The 26045-nt window shown below is 46.3% G+C and overlaps 1 protein-coding gene across 2 annotated transcripts in view; it reads left to right on the top strand.

The window, feature by feature from the left end:
* Nucleotides 1-1979: 1979 nt before the first annotated feature.
* Nucleotides 1980-26045, top strand: part of TBX5 (T-box transcription factor 5) — a 45808-nt gene continuing 21742 nt past the window's right edge. The window contains exons 1-5 of one of the 2 annotated variants that reach the window (XM_056859411.1): nt 1980-2142; nt 6612-6706; nt 11939-12058; nt 13656-13803; nt 21552-21704. In XM_056859411.1, coding sequence (XP_056715389.1) covers nt 1996-2142; nt 6612-6706; nt 11939-12058; nt 13656-13803; nt 21552-21704 — 663 coding nt within the window. In that variant the 5' untranslated portion in view covers nt 1980-1995. The remainder of the gene's footprint in view (nt 2143-6611; nt 6707-11938; nt 12059-13655; nt 13804-21551; nt 21705-26045) is intronic. The other variant, XM_056859412.1, reaches the window with a different exon arrangement.

Below are 26045 nucleotides of genomic sequence, written 5' to 3'. Positions count from 1 at the left end.
AAAATATTCTCCAAATTAAATGTCTCACAGCCAGACTCTAACCACGGTTTATTACCAAAGTAAGTCTTACTGATTTGGGAGAAGGGGCTTCAAATAAACATGGCTCTCAAAACCAATAAACAAACCTGCACCATTATTTGAAAAACGCCAGAGCAATTAATGGCATTTTCTTCCAAATAAATATATTTGGGATGGACTGTCAGAAGCTGGTTTCTAGTGTTTTCTTTACTGGGTTGTTATTTTAAGGTCTCTCTTTAAACCCATCCTTAGGCCAAAAACGACCTTTAACCTACTGGCCTTGATTTAATATGGCATAACAAATATCTCTCTGCCTCAAAATTCTGATTTCTAACTCGAGTCCCAAAAGACCATTTTTTGAGGGTGGCTGCTATAAAGCCCATCTGTGAATTTCATAGTCTCCATGTGCTCTTCCACAGAAATAGATGCTCGCTTTGTCGAGGGGGGGGGGAAACTAGTTTATATAATTAAGATTCTATTTGCCGATTATGATAACCAAAAAAAAAAAGGCCTTCATAATGAAACATCTTATAAAGCAACCTCAGTTTTAAAGAAGACCACAGCTCTTGGGGGCCACCAGGGAAAGGCCAAGGAGAATCAATTCGGGATCGGTTGTGAACTGAAGTGACTCCTGATTGAAGGATTCCGAAAGAAAAACAATGCCTTATATCTTTATGGGGACTTTCCTAGATAATTTTGACAAGCACCTAAGGGTGGGAGTTGATGCCTCTGTGCCTTTAGCCATCTAATCTTGCTTTGTCCCCCCCTCCTCTGTTCACTTCGAGCATATCTGTGTGTAGATATTGTTAAAGTGAGTACACAAACCGCAGGCGTCTCACCAATTCTCTCTCTAATGGTGTGGGCTCCCATATTTGCTGTGTTTTTAAAATATATATTCCTTTGTGTGATTATAAGGACATGGGCATTTGTGTGTGAGAGCAGTGTACGTTTGCCTGTATTTGTTTACCTATGCACACTCTTTGTGTGGGGCGGGAATCTAGAAACAGCGAGAGGAGGAAAGAAACAGGGAGAGAGGCCATACTGGCCCAACAAATAAGAAAGAGTCCTGACTCCTGAGTACTGTTGGAGTATTTAAATCCCATTGACTTCAGTGGGGGCTTGAGCAACTCTATACCCCCATGATATGCAAAGAAGTAAATCTGAGGCAGATTTCAACGGGATTTACTCCCAAATAAGTATTCCCAGGGACGCAGGCCTCTCTGGTTTAGAATACAGGAAGAAGAAAGCTACAGAAATAATAGGCATGGATAGGACAGGCATGATCTTCTCTTCATAACGTATATAGCGAATGTGTTGTTGTGATTCTCATACGGAAGGACCATGTACTCCTCGAAGGAAAGGCGCAATGATAAACAGTTATTTCTTTCTATGCCCATTGACCTCAATGAACGTAGAAGGGTGTAACTCTGCTTGTATGTGTGTGTGTTAAATGCCCTCAAGTCGCTTCCGACTCAAGGCACATAGATAGAGAGACAGAGAGATATTTTGTGTGATTATATGTATGCATATGTGTGTGTGTAAGAGGGGTGTTTCATTGCTATTCCTGGCTTTTAGCAAGAACGGGACCTGCTGTTGGCGTTGTGCTTTTTTAATTCGTTTGTGCGTATCTACGCATCCATAGAAGAAAGCGAGATGAACGCAAGGCAGGGATCCCCCCAAAGCAACCTCTCTTCTTGGCCTCCGTGCTGGAATGGCGTGGCCTGGCCTTCCTTCCTGCTTGCACTGAATGTACATTGGGGGGGGAGGGGTGTCCTTAGGCCTTCGGCTTCTCTGCTCCGCTTCCTCTTGGTGCCAAGGAGACTCTCCCCGTGTGAACCGACCCCGGGCAAGAGTGGCGCGGGATCTCCTCCTCCTCCCTCCTCCGCGCGTCTTACCCGGCAGTGCTGACCCATCTCCTCCTCCTCTTCCCTCTTGCATGTGCCGGGCAGGCAGCGGGGGGGCTCAGCAGCCTAGAAGATGGCGGATGCCGAGGAAGGCTTCGGACTCCCCTCCACGCCGGTCGAATCCGAGACGAAGGAGCTGGCCGGCGAAGGCAAGCCGGACAGTCAGTTGGGCGCCAGCAGCAAGCAGCCCGCCTCGCCCCAGGCCGCCTTTACCCAACAGGTAAGCTGACCGAGGGGGTGGGGTGGGGGGTGTAATGGAAGTCTATGTATTTTTTCGGGGGGAGGGGGTGATCCCACAGGTTCTGATTCCTCCTCCCCCTAACAGTAACTATTAACAAGAATGGATTTATCATGGCAATAGGGCTGTAATAATCGTAATGGGGTTGTCATGGACACTGGCCATCTGCGGCCAGGCACTGTCGGCAATACGGAACTGGATCGCCTGCTTCAGTCGATCCTAATCTACAGGGATTCTACCTGGCCATTTATGCATGGGAGGTTTGGCTCTCAAAACTCAAAAATCAGCCCGACATGCAGAATTTTGAGAATTCGGATAGGCGAAAATGTGCATCCAGAAAGCGGCAAATCCAAGGCAAAACCTCCCATGCATAAATGGCCACTGGTAGAATAACACGCATTAATCTGTCCTTTTGCAAGGCAGGCTCTGCTGCAAGTTTTGGGGGGTTTCGTTGCAAGAGAGCTGAATGATTCTTGCGTTGGAATCCCGAAAGGAAGTGGCGCCGTTAGAATGATCTACCTCGGGGTGTCAAAACGGGTCAGGCTATTTCTTCCTGGTAGCAGAAGCCAGCCATGGGTCGGGGATCTCCGCCACCTGTAGAAGGACCCTGGGGACCAATCCCCTAACGAGCTGCCACTCCCGGATCTACGGGGGCAACCGCCAGATCAGAGAGCAAAATCCCCACCACTACCATCTTGAACTACCGTGGCGAAAGCGAGGGCCACAAAAATATAAAAGGGGGAAGGTATCTAGGTGAAGCCCTGGTGAAGATGCTGAGCTATGGATAAGGCCCTCGCACAGAGGTATTTGGTATTAGACGGGCAGGTGTATTTGTGTATATCCAGAGGGCACTGAGAAAAAAGGTTTAACCCACACACTCACACACACACACACACACACGTGAGTCTGGGTGTGTGTACAATGCCTCTAACCAACCCAGTCAGAGCTTTCTGGCTGGATCCCTCCTGACGTTCTCACATCTGTGGCTTGGTTTTTCGAAACCCAGCTCCTCCTCCGCTCCTTGGCCCAAAACAAAAAATCCTCAAGGCATTGCTGGGGAAAGAGTTCACCTCTCCGGTTCCTTGGGGTCTGCCTCCTGCGATCCACCGCTGTTACAATTGCTGGATGTCGCGATTTTCGCATGGAGAAGAACCCAGGAAATAGTTCCAGGGCGCTTCAAAAGGTCGTGGCGGGTTTGCGGCACAGAGACTTTTCCCTCTGAGGCTCGAATGAGGCGGTCCTTCCTTTCTAGCTTTATTTTTTTTCCTTAAAAAAAAAAGTTTTAACAGTTTACAGAACGGGAGAAAGCAACGTGGCTGCCCGCCTCCCCCTCCCCCTCCCCCTGCATAACCCTTTCGCGTCCCAGATCTGCAGGAGTTGCTTCGAAACAGACAAGAATGCAAACAAAAAATTAATCGTTTTTTGTTTTAAGTTAAATGGTGTAGGGGGAGATTATTCGGATCGGTGAGCGGCAGAGGGAAGGGGGGTCCCGAACCTGAAAATCCCCTTCAGTGCCTCGACTTGCCCCCTTTGGAGAAAAGTTGCAGGGAAACGCAATTCAGGTTTGCTCCCTTTGAAATCTAATGCAGTGGGATCCTGAGTAAGCTTACTGGAGAGGAAGTTCTGCCGGGCGGCCTTCTGCTAAATTCACAGACTCATACTGGAAGCTTGTTCCGTTGCGTCCCCGCAGCTCTCCTCTATGAGAAGGCCGTGGTCTTTTTTTGTCAGTCTGTTTGTTTTAAATCGGGAATAAGCTTATATGTGTTGCGCAAAGAGTTGAAGTTGGGTCCTGAGAACAAACGCTTCCGGAGGAAGCTGACCTGGCAACGTGGTGCGCCATTTATGCGTGGGAGAGTGGAAGGGGGTTTTGCTTCGGATTTGCCACTCTTTCGATGCACATTTTTCCCATCCAAATTCACAGAACTCAACAAGAAGCCCCCAGGCAGAGTTCTGAGAATTTGGATGGGGAAAATGTGCATCTAGAGAGTGGCAAATCTAAGGCAAAACCTCCATGCATAAATGACCGGGGTTGGAATCGGTCTGTTCATCGATAGAAAACCAGGTGTGTTTTTTTGGGGAGGGTGGCTCTCCCTGCGGCTGTTTCGGTTCTGAATGGGAGTAACCGGACATTAAAGGTAGAAGGAAAAGTTGGCACAGCCGGCGGCGGCTTTTGTTGACGACGTTTCAGCTAGGTGGCACTTACCTCTAAGTTTCGCTCATATGCAAAGATCTTTAAAAGTCGCCGGTCTAAACAGCTGGGGCAGCAACCCTAGGCTAAACCCCAGAGCACTTACTTCGGAGTAGACACGAGGGCAATCCTAAACCGAGCCTGTTGATCACCACTGGGGTCCGGCCGCAGGCATTCTTGCGCGGCGGTCTTGTCAACATTTCCACGCTCACGGGCGTCTGTGTATTTCTGTCGCGCGTGTCCATTGATGGGAAACAACCTCAGAGGGGATTGGAAAGGAGTCAACTGAACATCTGGGTGAACACACAGTAGGGGTTGTGCCTTTGAGCAAGAAATCTCGGAGGAGGCAGCCAGAGCGACCACAGCCAGGTTCGAGTCCAGGTGCGCCTTCCAGACCAATGCGATTTTCGGGGTGTGAGCTCCCCCCACCCCTTCGTATCTGACCGGAATTTTGACTCTGGAGAGTTTAGACCCCGAAAATCTTGTTGGTCGGTCAGGTGTTCCTGGATTCGAATCTGGTTGTTCTACTGCAGGCCAACAGGAGGACTGCTCTCTGAGACTATCTTCAGGGAAGGGTGAAAACATCCCCCCCCCCTCTCTCTCGGGCTAGACACGTTGCCAACATTGTCTCTCTGTAAGGCTTCCAACGGCGGGCCTTCCCCTCTTCCCGCCTCTCAGAGTTCCGGAGAGCCAGCGTTGTGTAGTGGTTAAGAGCGGTGGTTTGGAGCGGAGGACTCTAATCTGGAGAACCAGGTTTGATTCCCCGCTCCTCCACGTGTGTGGCTGGGGCTAATCTGGTGAACTGGATTTGTTTTCCCACTCCTACACACGAAGCCAGGTGGGTGACCTTGGGCCAGTCGCAGTTCTCTTAGGGCTCTCTCAGCCTCGCCTACCTCACTGGGTGTCTGTTGTGGGGAGGGGAAGGGAAGGTGGTTGTAAGCCGGTTTGATTCTTCCTTCAGTGGTAGAGAAAGTCGGCATATCAAAACCAACTCTTCTTCTTCTTCTTCTTCTCCCTCCCGGCCCTCTCCATCCTGGCCCACTCATCGCGCCTGCCCGGCACAGCTCAGCTCGCCGATCCCATTATAGCCCCTTCTATTTTGATGCTCTTGGCCCGGAGCCTATCAGGCCGCCTCCTATCAGGCAGTTACAAGCGGCTCCCACGACCGCTGGCGCTGGGCAGATCTCCTGCCCTGGACTTTCTTTGAACGTGAGCCCGGCTGCCTATCTCCCTCCCCCGCCTCATCTCCCCCCTCCTTCCACTCTCTAATGTCCATTCGTTGCCATCTGGGGAGATAAATCCGTTTATGCAGCGCCGTTTGTGCCTGGGCTTTATTGCCAAAGGGGATCTTTGAAGAAAGGAAAGGACAGAGGATTGCAACCAAATAAAGCCTCAGTCCGCTCTGGTGACACAGCTGGGCTTACTTCTGAGTAGCTATGCCTAGGGTCTCGATGCAAAGTTTCCGCGTCTGTAAAAGAGGGGGTGCAGCTGCGTGGGGACATTTCACATGATCTGCAGAAACAAACCAGAGTTTGCCACTAGCGTCCACACAGTAGCCAATCGCGACTTCTTTGTGAGCGCATCTATATGATACAGGGAAGGGCCGTAGCTCAGTGGTGGAGCATCTGCTTGGCATGCAGAAGGTCCCAGGTTCAATCCCGGGCGTCTCCAGTTAAAGGGACTAGGAGGGTAGGTGATGTGAAAGACCTCTGCCTGAGACCCTGGAGAGCCACTGCCTGTCTGAGTAGACAATACTGACTTCGATGGACCGAAGGTCTTGATTCAGTATAAGGCAGCTTCATGTGTTCATGTGTCTTTTAATTGTGAGTCCACGGGTTATGCGTACATGTGTGACGCTCAAACAATATGTGATTGAGGACAGAGGGGCTCTCCGGTGATTGTATATTGGATCTCATTCTTTAAAAAAAACATTCCGATGCATAAATAAAAGTGCAACTCAGTGAAATGCTCATTATCTATTAAATCTGGATGCGGCTCTTCCTTTCACCTATGATTCTCCTCTTCCTCATTATATTCTCACAACAGCCCTGTAAGGTATGTTAGGTTGAGGAAGGATTTGAACCCGGGCCTTCTCGTTCCTAGTTCCACGCTAAAAACCACCCTTTTCATAGCCTTCTGATATGGGTTTCTCCATTAGGGGGCTGAGGGAGGGAAGGCCCCCACGGGCCCCTGTATTCCTGGATAGTGTGATTTTTTGGTCTGATTATATCATATTTTAGTCTCTTTCCCTCTCCTTTCCCAGGGCATGGAGGGAATTAAAGTGTTTTTGCACGAACGGGAATTGTGGCTGAAATTTCACGATGTGGGGACGGAAATGATCATCACGAAAGCTGGAAGGTAAGGAAGGATCTCCAGAAAATTCTTTGTCTGCTTATGGATGTTGACAGGCCGTTTGTCCCAGGGTTGGGGGGGGGGGGATCGGAGAGGGAAATGTTATCAACAGAAGCTAACAATAGCTGACAGTTTCCCACGACAACGAAAATGGGCACGATCCGCTTCAGGACTCCTCTTGCACGAGTCTCCTTGGGCATTCCCTGCGAAGGCTCTATGGCCAGAAGCAGGCCCAGAATCAAATCAAAATCACATCTGGAAAATGTTTATCTTGGAGGGGTGTTTCAAGGAACTGGAGTAAGGCATACGGAAGGTTAGGTGAATGTCATTGTGAGAGAGAATTTGGCACCTGGGAAGAGGCAAAGACGAGCTTATTCATGGGAAGGAAACCCTTTCGACTCAGGAAGATTTACTTCTGAATAAAAACCCATCGCTTCTAGCAGGTCCTCTCAGAGTTCCAGAGAGCTCTTTTCGCTTTTGAGGACTCCTGGCTTTTGAGGTCGCTAGTCTGATGCAAATAAAAAATGATGACAGGTGAAAGCAAAATGGGGGGGAGAGAGAGAAAGAGAGGCCCAATGCCCCCACCCCACGTTGGTCCTGGAGCTGTACTGCACTCCTATTGGAGAAAATGCTTTAACCCATCACAATTATTAGCATTATTCACATTATTAGCATCATCATCATCATCATCATCATTAGGAGCCCCCTGGTGCAGAGTGGTAAGCTGAAGTACTGCAGTCCAAGCTCTGCTCACGACCTGAGTTCGATCCCAATGGAAGTTGGTTTCAGGTAGCCGGCTCAAGGTTGACTCAGCCTTCCATCCTTCCGAGGTCAGTAAAATGAGTACCCAGCTTGCTGGGGGTAAAGGGAAGATGACTGGGGAAGGCACTGGCAAACCACACCGCAAACAAAGTCTGCCTAGGAAACGTCGGGATGTGACATCACCCCATGGGTCAGGAATGACCCGGTGCTTGCACAGGGGACCTTTACCGTTACCTTTTAACCTGGAGGATGGAAACCCTACTGATTTGTTTCTGTCTTGTGAGCTGTTTTAGCTGCTTCCATACTGTGAACGGTTTATCTGCTCCCACCACCATTTCATTGCACCATTTCACTGCAAACACTGTAAAACAAAAGTCTGCCTAGTAAACGTCGGGATGTGACGTCACCCCATGGGTCAGGAATGACCCGGTGCTTGCCCAGGGGACCTTTACCTTTTAATTATTAGCATGCCAAGCAGATGCTCTACCAGCGATTATTAATATTCTGGTTTTGTTACCTTCATCCTTGTTGGCAATGGGTTCAAATTTCAGTGGGGCAGCTGCCTTTCCAGAGCAACTCTATGCAAGGTTACTCCAGTCTAAGTTCCCTGATTCATCTGCCTAGGATCATACTATTACAGCAACACACGCAGTTCGTCTTGTGGTACCTTGAAGATTTATTTCATGGGCTGGAGTCCAATGCATGAAATCTGTCTTCGGTTTTACAAATCTGATGAGGGGTGGAGTAGTTCATGAAGTTTTGTCCTAATCCATTTGATATTCTCTCAAATTGCCTTTAGGATTCTTTTACATCAGCTGGAAGTAGTAGGGCAACATTTTGCAGAAGATTATTATTTTTTAAATGTTCCTTTTCACTTTGAGTCTTGTGAGCTGGGGCGTCTGTCAAGGGCTGCTTCGTTTGATGCATGGGTCTTGCATGGCCCGCTGGAATTTTAACTTCTTTCTTTCAAGGTCTGACTCTGTTTTCTCTCCCTCCCCCATTCTGGTGCTAGCCCCATGTAGTGACCCGGGATCGGACAGATCCAGGGTCAAATCTGCCATCAGGCTTTCTGGGTGACCTTGCATGTACACCACCTTGACCTCCTTGTACTAAAGACATGGGTATTGGAAAATGAAAACTGCCTTTGAAGCTCTTCCTCAGTCAAAATCAGTTTGTTTGCCTGCCAGTATACTGGAGTATATTGTTGCGAGTGGGGAGGGGAACAATTTTAAAGCTCCTGGAAGCAACTCACAATTCCTTGGATCAAGGCCAAAGCCTCGAACCAAGAGGAAATGTCATTTTTTTACAGAAATCTATTCCCTTTTTTAGCTTCCGCTTAAGCATCCTGGAGTCTCGCAGTGATATAACTGGATGGCCCAGGCTAGCCTGATCTCGTCAGATCTCAGAGCTAAGCAAGGTCAGCCCCGGTTAGTATTTGGATGGGAGACCACCAAGGCATACCAGGGTTGCTGTGCAGAGGAAGGCACTGGCAAACCACCTCTGTTAGTCTCTTGCCATGAAAACCCCAAAACGGGTAACCATAAGTCGGCTGTGACTTGACGGCACTTTACACACATGCTTCTGAGGAGGTTAACCCATTTGAGTTCAGCTGGACATTCACAAGTAAAGGTTCCTCGGTGGGCAGCCCTGCAACCCGATCCTGTGATGGGGATGACAGAAATCGTGAGATGACTCAGCTCTAGGCACAGGCAAAAGGCCCAAGGCAAAAGACCCTGCAAAGTTATGCATTTCGGATTTCTAGAACGCTTTCGGGCTTCTCAGATATGATTAGTTGTTTACTTGCTTGCTTAAAAATGCTCCTGGCCCTCCTTCCTGCAGCAAAGGAGACCCCAAGGAGGTTTACTGCAATCAATGAGTAGAGAAATTCTCAGTAATCTAAGTTCCTCCCCTTGCTTTGCATGCTGGCTGTACAGGATCGTGGAAAAGCTGTGTGGTGCAGACCTTAGTGTCAGCGAGGGCATGTTGACACTTAGCATGTCAGACTACTGCGCTCCACAAGTCACCCCGAGCTAGCAGCCTCCATCTACCCCAGTCTATCTGGTGGGGTTTTTTTTGCGGGGTGGGGGGAAGGAAGATACAACCATGTATCACATTCTACAACTCCATGCAGGCATAGATCGATAGGCTTTCCAAGGTAGCTGATGCATTCTTGTTGGTCAGGCAGCTGCGCATATTATGTACAGAACGGAAGCCTTTGGGGTGCTATTTTTGTCCTCCTGTTTGAATTTGATTTGGAGGCATCCTGAAACCTAGTGGAGCCTTCTGAAGAAGGAAAGAAAAAAACAAGGGTAGGGGGTGGGGAGGGGGCCAGAGGCAAAATCCAGCCCTTGAAGTCAACTGGTCTCCAGCAGCTGGCAGTCCTCTCCCCAGGTCACTGGTATAGCAAATCTCGATTAGAATTATCCCTTCCATTTGGCATCCTCTAGAAGGTCCTGGTAGAGAAAGGCTGGCTAATAAAGGGGGGGATCAATTGGGCCCAGGCCCCTCTCCCTCCCCAATGGACTGTAACATGGCATAACCAGGATAGCATTTATAAATCGGATTAATATCCAGCAGAAACTGCATTCTTTGTAGTCCCGTTCATTTCAATGGGAGAATCAATCTAGAGCGCTACTTTAACCTGGTGCAGTCATTGGGGTTTCACCAACCTTTACTTTGGGCTGCTTTACTTTGCTACTAATTTTGAATGTTTGAATAAAGTCTAAATTGCATTACCTGGAAGAGAAAGTCATTTATGTGTCATGCTAATAATAATGCTATGCTTCTGTTTCTTTCTGGTGGTTTTAGAATGTGTCTAATCTCTAATTCATTAGTTATTGTCCCGCTATGTGTAATCTTCCTTCCTGTGAGAAAGGTGGACTATGAATAACGTAATTAAATTTTATGGGGAGAAAAGGGGAGAAAAGTTGAGTTTGGGGAGAGAGAAAGGTTGGTTTAAGGGACACATGGCAGTCAATCCCAAATGAGAATCAGGTGTTAAGAAGCAAACCTTTGTGATAGCTGTCATGCTTCTGTATATGCTTTTCCCCTCTGAGGCGTGTATTTACATATAATCTCACCATGTTTGTTTCAAATATGCTTGTATGGTGATATCATGGTGGGCAGATTTATAAGCATGGGGATTCGAACCTGGGCCTCCCAGATCCTAGTTTGACAGGGAAGTATGCTGCTCTAACCTCCTTTCAGGGAGGGCTGGATAACAATGTATTAAATAACAGTGGGGAAGTGTTATTTCCACGTTGTAGAGAGGGGAGCCAGGTTGACTTGCTCAGGCTGTTCAAGGACCAGGTGAGATTCAAACCAGATTCAAACTTTCTAATGCATATTTCAGTCTTAAAGTTATTGCAGCCTCCCCCCCCCCACTGGTATTTAAAATAAAATAACAAATCTCACTTGCCTATAGTTACTGGAAATACATGGATCCATTACTGTTTAAGAAATGTGTGTTTATCTGTGTATGTGATGGGAAAGGCTACAGTTCTAGAGTGTAGTTTACAAACGAAGCATAATGCAGTAGGAAAACCCTGAGAGGGTGGAATGGAGCGTACCATTTGTGACTGCAGGTGATGGATTCCAGAGCCAAATGTTTGTTCTTGTTAAACAGCCCATGCAAAGAGGAAAGGAGTGCAGAAGGGAGACAGGTTCTGCTGCCTTTCTCTGCTGGTTTTCTATTTGCAGGGAGGGTGGTTTGTTGTTGTTTTTTAATTAACGTTTGTTGTTGTCTTTAAACATACACTTACTTTCCCTCCGGTAAACCCACCTTCTTCCCTAGTCCTATACAGAGAGGAGGGGTAAAATCAAAGGAAAAAGAAAGAAAAGAAATAAAACCGAAGGAGAAGGGGGAAAGGGGAGTTTTCCTGATTTAAAAGAAATTTTAAATCAGGTTTCATAAAGCTCTAAAAATTCAGCCCAAATACCATTCGACTTCACTCCTGCATTCAATATATTACATTTTCCCCCTTCTCATGGCAAAGATCCACTAATTCTTGTGTCTGGGTTTCTATATGTGGTGGAAAACTTTTGGCAATAATAGCAGCCCCTCGTGTTCTCTGGGGCTGGCTTGCCTAGGAACATCTATAGATGGATCGTGGACGGGATTGTTACAGCCTCGATCCTAGACATGCTTACGTAGGTGGGACGCGCCCATTTACAGTAATGTCTACACCAAATCTATACCTGCTTACTCAGAAGTACGTCTAGTTCTGTTTCATGGTGCTTACTCCTGGACTCCAGGACTGGGCTCTTCGAAACATAACTATATAGACCGAGTAGAAACTCTAGCAACGCGTGATGGAGAGGACCTTGAGCGCTTGGGAGAAGAATAGGGATGCTGCAAACCCTAAGGGCCGTGGCTGCAGTTCCTTCAAGCTTCGCAGCTTCCTCTTTTTAAGATCAACTGGATTTTTTGCCTTTCTTCTCGGTGTATTATTTGTTTGTTGGTTTGTTTGTGTTTAGGCGTATGTTTCCCAGTTACAAAGTGAAAGTCACAGGACTCAACCCCAAAACCAAGTACATCCTGTTGATGGATATTGTTCCCTCCGATGACCACAGATACAAATTTGCAGATAATAAATGGTATGTAATGCCATCGGGGAAGGGGGGGGGCTTCGAGGGGATTTTGTCAAGCGCTATCAGGTGGTTGCTTAGCGCTACAAACAAAGACACAATCCAGTCTAAATTAAGTCTTATAAAGCGTCCTTGATTTTTGCGGAAGAGAGAGAATCTGTAACCCTGTGCCCATTTACCTGGGAGTAAACCTCCCTCAATCCACTGGAACTTCATTGGGTTAGCTTTTTGACTCTATTAGTTTGACAGCTTGCTAGATAATGTGATTCATAGCCTGAGTGCAATCGGCGGGGAGGCCAGGACAGGACAAGAAACATGTCCGACTAAAGGGTTAAAATTGGATTGGGGGGGAAGTCTGTTAAGAGCAAAACCAAAGAATGTAATCAATCTTCGAAGTGGTGCGGGATTCTCCTTCGTTCTTCTGTAAAAGACAGAGCACATTACAGAGAGACGCTCATTTTTGAGCAAAGGCAGCGGCCAGTTGGAATGGCCAATTATACAGAACCCAAATGATATAAAAAATTTCCTAATCACAGACTGGCTCGACCCCTCCATAGCTGTAGCCTGAATGATCAGAAATGATCTACAAAACTGGATGAATTAGGTGCTAGGATGTAGTATTTTTATTGCCCATCTGGGAGGGTGAAAAACACTGTATACAATAAAATGGAGCATGGGGATACTGCACTAAAGCTTTGTACTTGACCTTCCCCCTCGTTAAATTCAGAGAGTGGGAAGCAATGAAAAATAGCTCCTAATGGTACAGTCCAGAATTCTATCACAATTTTCTCTATGCGTTGAATGGATTGTACCACGTAAGGTTGTATGTGGGGGGGATGGTTTTTTTTTTTTTTACTCCATTACATGTTCCGTCTCTCTACAAACAAAATACAAATACATGCCAGGTCCTTTCCTGCTGTGTTAAAACTTTTTTGTTGTTAATTCTCAGTGGGTAGCCGTGTTAGTCTGTCTGCAGTAGTAGAAAAGAGCAAGAGTCCAGTAGCGCCTTAAAGACTAACAAAAATATTTTCTGGCAGGGTATGAGCTTTCGTGAGCCACAGCTCACCTCTTCAGATGTTTTTTGTTGTTGTTAATGTACCATGGCTACCCAAAATGAGATTCTCCTGCTTGCAGTCTGAAATGGTACAATCTGTTCCACCATGTCAGAACTGTACCACCTCATTCTGCTGCACTGTACATTAATCATCAGTGATATAGACTCAGGGAAAGACTTTTCAGAGTAATTTATATGATATACTGAGATATTGTGGCAGATGTGGGGTATATGAATAAGTCAGAGATAGACAGGGTTGCCAGCTCCAGATTGGGAAATACCTGGAGATTTTGGGAGCGGAGCCTGAGGAGGGCAGGGTTTGGAGAGGGGAGGGGTTTCAATGGGGTATACTGCCATACAGTCCACCTTCCAAAGTGGCTATTTTCTCCAGGTGAACTGATCTCTGGAGATCAGTTGTAATAGTGGGAGATCTCCAGCCACCACCTGGAGGTTGGCAACCCTAGGGATAGAACTGGTGGTGTGACACTGTTGGTAGACCTTAATCTGTTTGAAAATTGCAACTATAAAAACTTTTGTTTTCCTTTTGGTTAGGTCAGTAACCGGGAAAGCGGAACCAGCCATGCCTGGAAGATTATATGTCCATCCAGATTCACCAGCCACCGGTGCCCACTGGATGAGGCAGCTGGTTTCTTTCCAAAAACTCAAGCTGACCAATAATCACCTTGATCCATTTGGCCATGTAAGTAGCAGTTCCAGTTCCAGATATAATACCCATTACTGTGAGCCAGGAATGACCCGGTGCTTGCACAGGGGACCTTTACCTTTACCTTTTTACTGTGACACTATGCCTATTGTATTATTTAATGGCTATCGAGTTTATAACAATATAAAAGTAATGTACGCAATTATTATTTTATACATAATAAAAAGTGAAAAAGCAGAAGGAAGATACAGACAGATGGGGAGATTTTTGCAGGGTCCTATTCTTTACTTCCTAAAAAGAGATCCTTCAACTCTCAGAAGCTCCTGGAATTCACTCCTTACACTCAACCCTCAATTTCCAAGCTTTCCCACTCAGCTCAGATAAATGGACATAGAGGCATCTTTTTCTGTATTCTTATTCTATAGTATATTTATTGCTCTTCTTATCCTACAATGAAATCAGGTTTCTGGGGCTATGATTCCTAGGTCACATCAAATCTTGCATATCGTTTTTTTAAAAACCTTGCTATAGAATAAACAGGTTTGGGGCCTGCGGTACCAATAAACAGGTTTCTTTTCACCCAGACTAAGGGGGATTTGATTTAACTCAAGGTTGACAGCTGAATTTAAAAGGGGGGCAGATTCTGAAGGGGCTTTTTGAGGCAAACAACATTGATTTGTTATCATAGAAGCTTCTTGGGGGCACCCCAAATGGAAGCTCTTGGTGGCAGAACGAGTATATGGACCAGGAAAAACTGCATTTCCCCTTGCATGTCATGGTCCCCAAAGTATGGGGAATATGTGTTTTGGGGTGGTCCCTAGCTTATTTGGAGGTACAAATACCCCAGAGTATTTCCACACAAGCTTATTTAAGAGTTTAAAATTTACAAAAGAAAGGGGAAGGAGGCAGAGAAGCAAGATGAAAGGCCAGAAGCTAAATAAGAGAACATGAGTTACCTTTTGGAAAAATATGTTCAAGAGAATCCAAGTGATAAAAGTGTTCATGGACTGTATCATCTCAGACCGCAGGCAAGGCAATTGTGTATGTGTGTGTTTCAATGTTTCCCACACGTACAACATCCCCTAAAACTGTTTAAACATAGTGAAGCAGGATGTGAGGGGAAAGGGTTTTTTCTAGACATGGCAGGGCATTCTGCTGTGACACCTTCCTCCTGCCCCACATACACATGACCCTACATCATCAAATGGTACCGTACAGGCAAACCACTCAATTGCATTGAACCTATTCACTACCCATCCCTTTGATTTAAATGAAGCGTACTTTAGACACATTGGAAATATGTAAATTAAAAATTAAACGTTATATATAATTTCAAATGATGCTCTTTCTTGGAACTGTGCATCTTTTGAAGCTGAACGAACACAATCCAGTAGCCACTTTATTTGATGGAGGTCTGTGTTCCTTGGAACTCAATGTGGCATTCATATAATTTTCCGGTGGTCTCCCAGTCAACACTGAGAAGACTCAGACCTGCTTGGCTTCAGCAAAATTGCAGCATCATGTGCCTTCAGACCAGGCCCCAGGAATTATGCAGTCTATGAGGAGTTTGCTAACCATTCTGTGTTGAAGTTTCAGACAGGCAGCCAAAGTAGTTTAAAGTGAGATGGTGGTGAACTCAGATTACCAACACAATAATTGTTTGGGTTGGACCAGGCAAAACTTCATATCAGAAGAAATACTAGTCACCAAAGAGTAACTGATGCCATAGTCAAAGAATGCCCCCTAGTATATTCTGTGAACTGAATGTTGAAGTCTAGCTACTTGTTTTTACTCTGTTATGTATGTTTGCTTAAATACCTTAATCAGATTGGACACTTCTATCCTGGGGGCCTGACAAAGACAAGAGAACCAGCCTGGTACAGTGGTTAGAAATGGGCATGATGGAGGACCATGATCATTTCTCTGCTTGCCTAAAACTCACGGAGTATGCTTGGGCACTTATTTGCTCAGCCTAGCCTATCTTATACGGTTGTTGTCAGGTGGGAGGGAGAACCATGTGTGAGTCCTTTGGAAAATGGGCGGGATAAAAATGTACTAAATATAGCAAATGAAAAGGCTTATTGAGCTTTTGGTGGGTTGCCAGCTTCAGTGATGAATATGCCAAGGTAGTGGATAACAAAGTCTGCAGCCATCTTTCAAATGAAACTGCAGTTGATGGAGAGAATGTGTGATATAATCTGATCATTATAAAGGTGACACAATATTCCCTCTCTCATCCCCAAAGCAGTTAAGAAAAGGTTACCAAACAACAACAACTACATCCAAATCCTCTCTTAGTGCAGTGGTTAAGAGCAGTGGACTCTAATCTGAAGAACCGGGTCTGATTCCCCGCTCCTCCACATGAATGGCAGACTCTAATATGGTGAATCGGGTTTGTTTCCCCATTCCTACACATGAACCCTGCTGAGTGACCTTGGGCCAGTCACAGTTCTCTCTGAACTCTCTCAGACCCACTTACTTCACAATGTGTCTGTTGTGGGGAGAGGAAGGGAAAGTGATTGAAAGCCTCTTTGAGACTCCTTAAAGGTAGAGAAAAGCAGGGTATAAAAACTAACTCTTCTTCTTCGATCAAGGGATGCTAGCTGCCTTCTTAAAATGAAACATGACCAGTTTGGCTCTGTGGCTGCTTATAGTTCTGGATTTGACCTCACGGGAAGTCTTGGAATTTAGGAGTCTGCTTGCTGCCTTCCCACATTGACTTTGAGGAAAACCTAATCAAGCATGATTATTCAAGGACATTGGGAGACATGCCAGTTTTCTTGGTGCTGCAGCCAGACTTCTGTCTGAAACTTCCATCCACAAGAAAACCTTCCAAATGGATTAAAAGCTGGTGGTAGCTGCCAAGCGTAATTGAGGCAGCGTGGCTGGCATCATTCTGTGTGCTGGTCAGCTAATATTCTCCCCAAATCAAGCTTTGGAGTCATAGATACCTTAGAACAGGCAAGCAGTGGTAACATTAGTTGAGTATTGTGGCCACATCACAGGCAAACCATCTTTTTTCTCTAGTGTCAAGCTCAGGTAAAACCAGACCAGCAAGTTCACAATAAAGCTTAGCTACTCACAGTACTGATTGTCCAGTGCATGTGAAATCACAAACCCACCCACCCCACATCTTTAAATATGTTTTGCAACTCTTTTAAAATAAAAAACAAGTCCCTTCAGGGCTGGTCTATCCATGCCGCAAACTGAGTTTTGTGGAATCCTGAGATGACAATTTGGGCCGCACCATTTTTTAATGTTCCTCGATATTAAAAACACCCTGAAAGTAAATTAAAAACATTCCAGCACATCAAGGGAAATGGTTCAGGCTGAGCCCTCTCACTGCTGTGCTACTTTTCTACTTGCAAGGATTTATTATACATAGGAAAAGAATTAAAAAATATCACTCCTCATCTTTTCTCTAATGTGGAACAGTCCATTCCACCATCTCAGGACTTTACCACCTCATTCTGCTGCAAGCGAACATTAAACTGAATTCAACTGCCCATTGGTTCGAAGGAAGCCTTTTTGGACAGATGTCAGTGAAAATTTTGAGAGAACTATTTAAATGGAGAGCAACATAAGAACATAAGAAAAGAATATAAGAAAAGCCCTGCTGGAACAGACCAAGGCCCATCAAGTCCAGCAGTCTGCTCACACAGTGGCCAACCAGATGCCTCTAGGAAGCCCACAAGCAAGACGACGGCAGCAGCAGCATCCTGCCTGTGTCCCAAAGCACCTAATAGAATAGGCATGCTCCTCTGATCCTGGAGAGAATAGGTATGCATCATGACCAGTATCCATTTTAACTAGTAGCCATGAATACTCCTTTCCTCCATGAACATGTCCACTCCCCTCTTAAAGCCTTCCAAGTTGGCAGCCATCACCACATTTTGGGGCAGGGAGTTCCACAATTTAACTATGCGTTGTGTGAAAAAATACTTCCTACTATCTGTTTTGAATCTCTCACCCTACAACAACCTAATTAGTGGGCAGTGCCAACGTTTAATTTGAAGTAGGACTTATTGGCTCCTGAATCCAAGCAAAGGAAGTATATTAGGGACACACACACAGAACTTTGAGCCACAACCAGTGCCTAAAGCATCTAGTATTAGCGATGTGGTTGTTACAATAGAAGTTGTGGTTGCCTGAATAGCTTGAGCCTCAGAAACTTTAATGTAGAAATTAAGCACCAGCAGAGCCCATTTTTTCAGCCTTCGATCTTGGGATGGTGTAGAATTTATCCTTGGATTTCTCCCACACAAACAAACAAAAAAAATAATAATCAAAAATTAGCAATGGAATCAGGGCTGTCAAGTTGTCAGCTTCTTGGAGGAAAAAAACCAATAATGTCCTGCTGCTTTAATAGAAGCTTAACAGGATGGAAAGCCGGGGCATTTAGTTTGCAAGATTGGAGCAAGGCTGCTAATGATAGGTTGTTTTGGAGGTCAATAATTCATAGGGTGCCCCTAAACTGGATTTCACTAGTTGACCCTGGTCTTCAAGGGCAGCTCCATGTAGAGCATTGTATAGTTATCAAGCCAAGAGATAACAAAAGCATGGATCAACATGACAAGATCTTTATCCTCAAGTGAACGGCAGAGACTATACAATAGATGAATTTAATGTTTTTTTAAAGTCCTCCAGAAGCTGCTGAAGACACTACAGGTAGCTCCTCGAATCCTAGCATCTTCCAGAGGAGCTGGGAAGGATGGGACTTCCTGACCATTTAAACAGTCAGCCACTCTATTAACAGTAAAGTTAATTAATGTGAACACTCTTCCTTTTTTAAAAAATTAAAAATGGGCTATGGCTCAGTCCCAGAGCACCTGCGTTGCAAAAAGAAGACAGCAGAGTCATTCCTGGAACCTTCTGCGTGCCAAGCAGAGGCTCTACCACTGAGCCACAGCCCCTCACACACATTGGAGCATAGGGACCTGCATCTGCACCCTTTCCCTATTGGGGAGGAGGAAGGGATGCCAAGGGCTGAGGCCGGCTGTGCATCCAGAGCCCAGGCCGGCTGGAGACGGCCGCGGGGGCGCGCAGGTCTCCCCGCCCTCGGAGACGCTGTAATGAAATTAAAAACCATTAGATCGTTCCCCGGTGATGTCTGCGGCCCCGCGGGATGTCAGAGCAATTTGGCTAAACCCTCGGGATGAGAGGGGGCTTTGCCAGCCCAGCGGACTTCCCGGGGCCCCCCTGGCGCAGGCCCGGCGGGGCGTCCTGCGTCTCCTTGTCGCCAGGTTCGACGGCAATCATTGTCAGGGGGGAATAGGCGGAGGGGGCGCTTCCCCTGGCCCCGGGGGATTAAGCTGCAGGGAGCGCCGGAGGTCTGCGAGGACTATTGTGAGCGTCTCCGTGCCCAGAGGGCTTGGGGATTCCGGGCCCGCTCTCCTCGACGGTCCTCGGGCACCCGCCCCCGGCATCTCTTTCACGGGACAATGGAGAGGTCGGGGGCGAAGGGGAGACGAGGTGGGGGTCAGGCGACCCCGGGCCCTCCATTAGTTTCGACGCGCTGTCTCCCTCCGGAGTTTCATTCATGCTGCGGTAGCAGGTGAAAGGAGCCAGAAGTCTTCCAATTAATAGCATCATCATTAATGACTTCTATTAATGCGATTAATAGCTCATTACGGCCATGTGGTGTTTTTTTTTTACTTTTGTGAGCCTCCCTGAGGGAAATGCAATAAATACATCTTTAACAAACTATTTTTTTTTTTGGTGTATGATTTCATTTTCCTCCAGAAGATCAGAGGTAGATTAGGAGAGCTGAGAGTGATTTACACTGCAATCTCTTACAAGGGGATTTCAAAGGGAGATTAGAAAGAGAGACTGCTGAATTACAACTAATAATGGAGCTCACGACAATGCATTTTCCTGGATTGAATAGAGACCTAGGATTCCTGTCTCATTACCAATGCTGATTTCCCCAGGCCCGCTGTGTGTGTGCGAGAAGTGCCGTCAAGTCGACTCATGGCGACCCTATGAATTAATGTCCTCCACAAAGTCCTATCTTAAGTCTACTCATGGTGAACCTATGAATCAAAGTCCTCCACAATGTCCTATCTTTGACAGCCTTGCTCAGATCTTGCAAATTGAGGGCTGTGGCTTCCTTTATGGAGTCAGTCGTCTCTTGTTGTCAATCCATGCCCACTACCCCTCTGCATATCACACCTAATCCAATCACGCCTGCTATTGTCATTTACCTGCTATTGCCACTGGGTGTCTGAGTTCACTGTTCTCTACTTAAGAACAGATGGACCCACATTCTAGCTGTATCTGAAGAAGTGAGCTGAGACTCATGAAAGCTCATACCCTGCCAGAAATGTTGTTAGTCTTCAAGGTGCTACTGGGCTCTTACTCTTTTCTAGTGCAATCCTGAAGAGAGTTACTCCAGTCTAAGCCCATTCATTTCAATGGTGCAACTTTTCTTAGGAGCGCACCTTGAGTTAAGGTGAGCATTATGGATGAATATGGATCTGTAATTAGGTCTGCCCTGTTGGGATAATGACCTCAGGCTTGTTAACAGTACCCCTAGGCATACACAGAGGACTTTCTCTGGCAGCCACTGCCAGGCATCCTCCTTTTTTCAAAGATGTCACAACTGATTGCAAAATCCTGAATGGTGTCTCCTCTCTCCTTCCCTTAATCTATAATAAAGGGCATGATTATGGGTGTATATATGTATGATCTCCCTGGAGACTTCCTGACATCTGATGTAGATCTGGACGATTTAACCTGGTCATGTCCACTAATGTTTTAGGTTGATTGGGTGTGTTTGTTAGTGTGGCTGGAGATGTGTTAGAAGTACCTTTTAAACTAAGGAAATGTCTTGTACAATTTCGAAGTGTCCTTCAAAGCTCTGTCTAAATCCAAGGGATGATCCGTTTGTACATGCAGTGGAGGCGAAAGGCAAAGCATTCCTTGTACTGTAGGATACCACCAGACCTGTGTGGAACTGCATTCTTGAAATGTCCCCATGCAAAAACAAACAAACAAACCATGCCAAAACCCCCTGTAAATTCTTCTATACACTCTGGGTGCATTCACACACGCCAAATAATGCACTTTCAACCCACTTTCAAAGCACTTTGCAGCTGGATTTTACCGTGAAAGGGCAAAATTCACTTGCAAACGATTGTTAAAGTGCATTGAAAGTGGACTGAAAGCGCATTATTCAGCATGTGTGAAAGTGCCCTAAGGGAGCGCTGAAATAAGTGTGCCTATAGTGCCCAGTTAAGTAGGGTTGAGTTCAGTGTTGCTTAACCCCAAGAAAACTAGAAGCTTCCTTGAGAATAAGCCCCCACTGAATTGAATGGGCATCACATCTGCTTTTTAAAACGTCCTGTACAGAGCTCGGGGAGACAGATGTAGGGCCGCTTTCCTAAGAACACTTTCCTTGGAGTAAGTCCCGTTGACGGAAACGAGGCTTACTTCCGAGTAGACCGCTCGGCCCGGCTTCCATAGCCCTCTCCGCTGCTGCTGGATCCTCCCCACAGCCCCATGAGGTAGGTTAGGCCGATCGGGATCGGTCCCAGGTCACTCAGGGCATCCTGAGATTTGAACCCCGATCTCTCCTCGTGAGGCATTCGCTACCCTGCAGTGATTTCCATACAGATGATGATGATGAATCGCATCATTGGAGGGGGGCTGGGAGCGGCCTTTAGCCAAAAGATGGGGGGAAAGGAGGGCCCGTCGGTTTTCCTAACTGACCCCCGGGGTCTTCGCCGCCGCCGCCGGCTTCCCGTCTGGGTCTGACGCCGCCTGCCCGTCGCCTTCTCTTCCAGATCATCCTCAACTCGATGCACAAATACCAGCCGCGGCTCCATATCGTCAAGGCGGACGAGAACAACGGCTTCGGCTCCAAAAACACCGCCTTCTGCACCCACGTCTTTCCGGAGACGGCTTTTATCGCCGTGACCTCGTACCAGAATCACAAGGTACAAGAAACGGGAGGGGAAGAGGGTGGTGGCTGGGGTCCCCTTCCTCTGGGGCTGGAGAGGGGCCGCCGCCGTCCTTCTCTCCCTTCTCTGAAAAGCAGATGAAGCGGAGATGGTGGGATGAGCACATGAACACGTGAAACTGCCTTCTACTGAATCAGCCCCTTGGTCCATCAAAGTCAGTATTGTCTACTCAGACCGGCAGCCGCACTCCAGGGTCTCAGGCATGTTGGAATGTGCGTAGTTGCATATTCCTAATATTTAGCAGAGTGCCTTAAGCTTAGCAGCAGCAGAAGCTACACGTGCTTGCGTGTGTGAAAAACAAAAGGAGCAGTCGTTTGCTCTAATCAAACTAAGTATATTTATTGTGGAAATACACTTTGGATAGGAAAGGACATACAGGGTCCCCTATCCTAATCTATCTAGCTAATTCCTTTGATATAAAAGAAGTTACCTGCCTTCCACTCCATCTCTGGAGTGGCAAGGCCTGAGCTCATGAAGAGCCCGGCTCCTAGGTCTTGCTTCGTTGAGGGTGAGAGGGAAGAGAGTAGGAAGAGGATATTGTCCCTGACAATACAGCTCTAAACAACAAAGGGCAGGAAATGAGGGGAGAGGTGCAACTGCTAACAACCTCCCATCTATCTATCTGACTAACTGGTCAGTTTCCCACCCACCCCTTTGAGTGTGGAGGCAAGTGACACCGGGAGAGCCCAATTTCCAACAAGGCAAGGGGTCTTTCACATCACCTACCTGCCTAGTCCCTTTAACTGGAGATGCCGGGGATTGAACCTGGGACCTTCTGCATGCCACTGAGCCACGGCCCCTCTCCCCATCAGTGCGATCTTAGGCAGAGTTATTCCAGTCTAAACCCACTGAAATCAATGTCCTTAGACTGGAGCAACGATCAGGGTTACCACACTTGTATTCCCAGCGATGTATTAAGAGTTTGAAAATGTTATAAAAAATACAGTTCGCACTTTCTATGTATTCCCACTGATGTATTAAGAGTTTGAAAACGTTATAAAAAATACTATCCGCACTTTGTTTGGCCCCTTTAGATGTGAAGATGTCTTCCAACCATTTATTAGCCGTTGTATCCAAAATCCCTTTTAAAGCGATGTTTTTTTACAACATTTTCAAACTCTTAATACATCGTTGGGAATACAAAGTGTGGTAACCCCCTCTGTTTAGGATTGCCCTGTATGTGTTTCACATAATTAGCTGCTTCTTCTCCTTACAACAGCCCTGTAAAGTAGCATTTCCAGAAAGTTAGTCTTGTTGATCTATCATAGCCAAAAAAGTGTCCCCTTAAAGACCTTAGCTTTTATTTATTTTTATTTATGTAATGCTGCTGCGGTCGTCTTGTTTGTGGGCTTCCTGCAGGCACCTGGTTGGCCACTGTGTGAACAGACTGCTGGACTTGATGGACCTTGGTCTGATCCAGCAGGGCTTTTCTTATGTTCTTATTCTAGCCAAGCTTGCTCAGACCAGAACCTTCTTTCCAGGAAACCCACAGAAGCTTACAGGTGGGGATTTGAATTCTTTCCCTAGTCCGGGCCTGCTTCACAGGGATGTGGTGAGGGAAAAATGGAGTGAGGCAGAGCCATGCACTGTGCTTTGAGTCTTTTGGAATTTCTCGACATAAAGTAAGTTAAGGTTGGGGCTGGTATATAGTGAAACAGACTCCCAGATGGGAACTCTCGATGGACTACTGTGTGTCCCATATTGATGAGTTCCAGGATGGAAGAAAAGGTGGTCTATAATGTAAGAACTATGTAAATTGATCCCCCATATTGAAGATCAGAGGGCTGAGGGAGAACGGTTTGACTGATCTATATTCAGGTAGGGCTACAGAGACCTGGGCTCAAACACCCACCTTGAAGCTGCTGGGTGACCTTAAGACCACCACTCTCTCTTAGCTTAGCCTACCTCATAGGGATGTTGTGAGGATAACACCGAGGAAGAGAGAGCCATGCATTGCATCTAGAGTTCCTTTGAGTTCTACCTCCTAAAAAACAATCTGATAGGCTATATTATTAGTCCGATTGAATCTCATCCTTCTTCCAAAGTAGGGAGTGGTGCGTGAATAATTCTTCCCTCCTTCATTTTTATCCTCACAACCCCCTCATTAGGGGTTGTCTGAGAGAGAGAATGACTGGTCCAGGGTTATCCAACTGGGTTCTATGGTGGAATGGGCAATGCATTTCAGTCTGGGTTTCAGCCTAGTTGCTAATCCAGCACATTAACAAATACATCACACCGGCTCGTTTCCTGGACTTCCGGATAAGGAGTTTCTTCGCAAAAGTTTTTTCCTGAACTTGCAGAAGAGGGGAGATTCACACCTGGGGCTTTGCAGTTCAGTCTTGTAGAGGAGGAGGAGGAGGAGGAGGAGGAGAAGAAGAAGAGTTGGTTTTTATATGCCGACTTTCTCTACCACTTAAGGGAGACTCAAACCGGCTTACAATCACCTTCCCTTCCCCACAACAGACACACTCAACTCTCTCTAAGTCTAGCCCAAAGTCATCCAGCTGGCTTCATGTGGAGGAGTGGGGAATCAAACCCAGTTCTCCAGATCAGAGTCTACCACTCCAAACCACCACTCTTAACCACTACACCACACTGGCTCTCTGTCAGTCTGTTTATATCCTGCCGTTCCAGGCTGGCTTACATGAATCTATGCATCAGTGGCCTTTTATGCATGATTGCTTATCTTGCCGTCACCCCTTTGATGACTTTGGGTCTTTGTGTTGATTATGCATGCTGTTTCCAACCATCAGAGGTCGCCTCCTTCCCCCCTGCGTTTCCCTGCATTTTGCCCACATTTTCAAATTTGAGATGAAACAGGTTTCTGAAAAGGTGGGCAAAATGCAGGGAAACTCAGTGGGAGAGCGATCTCTGATAGTTGGAAACAGCGTGCATAATCAAAACAAAGTCCCAAAGTCATCTGAGGGGTGATTGTGAGGGAAGCAGCCATGTATGTAAAAGTAAATAAAAACAGTATGATGTTCCTAGTCACCTTTTTTAAAAAAAATTCCTTTGCATGTGAGAGACCTGGAGACTTGTGATGTCACTTCATAAGGCCAGTGTGGGGCACTGCAGTGTAGTGCTTTGTGGGCCAGAGCAGAATAGGAGAGACCTGGATTCAAATGGCCACTCTGCCATCAAGCTCACTGTGTGGCCTTTAACCAGTCTCTGTCTGTTATCCTGGTCTCCCTCTCAGTGTTGGTGTAAAAATAAAAAGTAAGCAACCCTGAGCTCCTTGGAGGAGGAAAGACGGGGTGAAAACGTGACAGTGAAGCAGAGGCAGAAGGACACTCCTATGGCAGGCGAGAGATTCTCCAGAAAACAATTTGTGCTTTTTGAGCCAAGGTTGCGCACCAGTTTCTGCTGAGCCCAGCTAAAAACGCATGTGTATGTGACCATTCATACATGCATGTTTCTGATTCCCTCTTGCCCCCTCTGCAGGTCACCACATGGAAACATCCATCCACAGCCATTAAAAGAACATTAAGATTCTTGTGCCAAGTTCCTAAATCCAATCTTGTCACACAGCTAATATGCACATGTTAAGTCCCTGGTAGCTACACATATGCAGGCCGGCTGAAAAGTTGGCAGCCCGTTTCCCCCCTTCTCAATTTATCTCCTGCCCAATTCTATTGCATAAAATTAGTGCTGCCAGTTTTAAAATTTCAGAATTGCTACTTCTCTCTCCTCCTTTCTTTCCTGTTTCCAGTGCATGACAGAAACCTCATAGGTCAGAGGTGGAGCCTGGGAATTTGGGGGTGGTGTTGGTGGCAAGGAAGACTTGGCAGGGCAGCTCTGGAGTTTATTAGCAGTTCAGAACTCATGCTGGTTTCTTGCCAGGATGTGGTTTTACCGGCCTGACTAGTAAAATAACGGTGGCTTGCCAACCTCTCGCACAGAACCACCTACAGTTCTCATACTCGACTCTCCTAACAGCGGCTCTGTTGAAAAAGATCCGATGTTATTTGCATACCAATAATAAAAAAAATCTGGGCGCTGAGATGCTTAGATGGGCTTTCAAAGGGTTTAGACCAATTCATACAGGATACATCCATCAATGGAGATTAGCCACGATGGGTGAGTGGAACCTCCATGTCCAGAGGCATTATACCACTGCCAGCTCCTGGAAGGTCAGGATTAGGAACTGATAGTGGCTTTGGCCTCTGCACCTTACTTTTTTTTTTAATAATACTTTTATTTTTATATATTGGGGTACAGAAAAAAAGGATATACAGGGGAAAGGAAAAGAAAAGAAAGCAAATATATCTGTGTCCAAGCTTCAATAAAGTGATGCTAACATACATCTATCATCTACTC

Source organism: Euleptes europaea, chromosome 13, assembly GCF_029931775.1.
Source record: "Euleptes europaea isolate rEulEur1 chromosome 13, rEulEur1.hap1, whole genome shotgun sequence".
Taxonomy (NCBI): domain Eukaryota; kingdom Metazoa; phylum Chordata; class Lepidosauria; order Squamata; family Sphaerodactylidae; genus Euleptes; species Euleptes europaea.
This window is presented reverse-complemented; position numbering and strand designations above follow the sequence as displayed.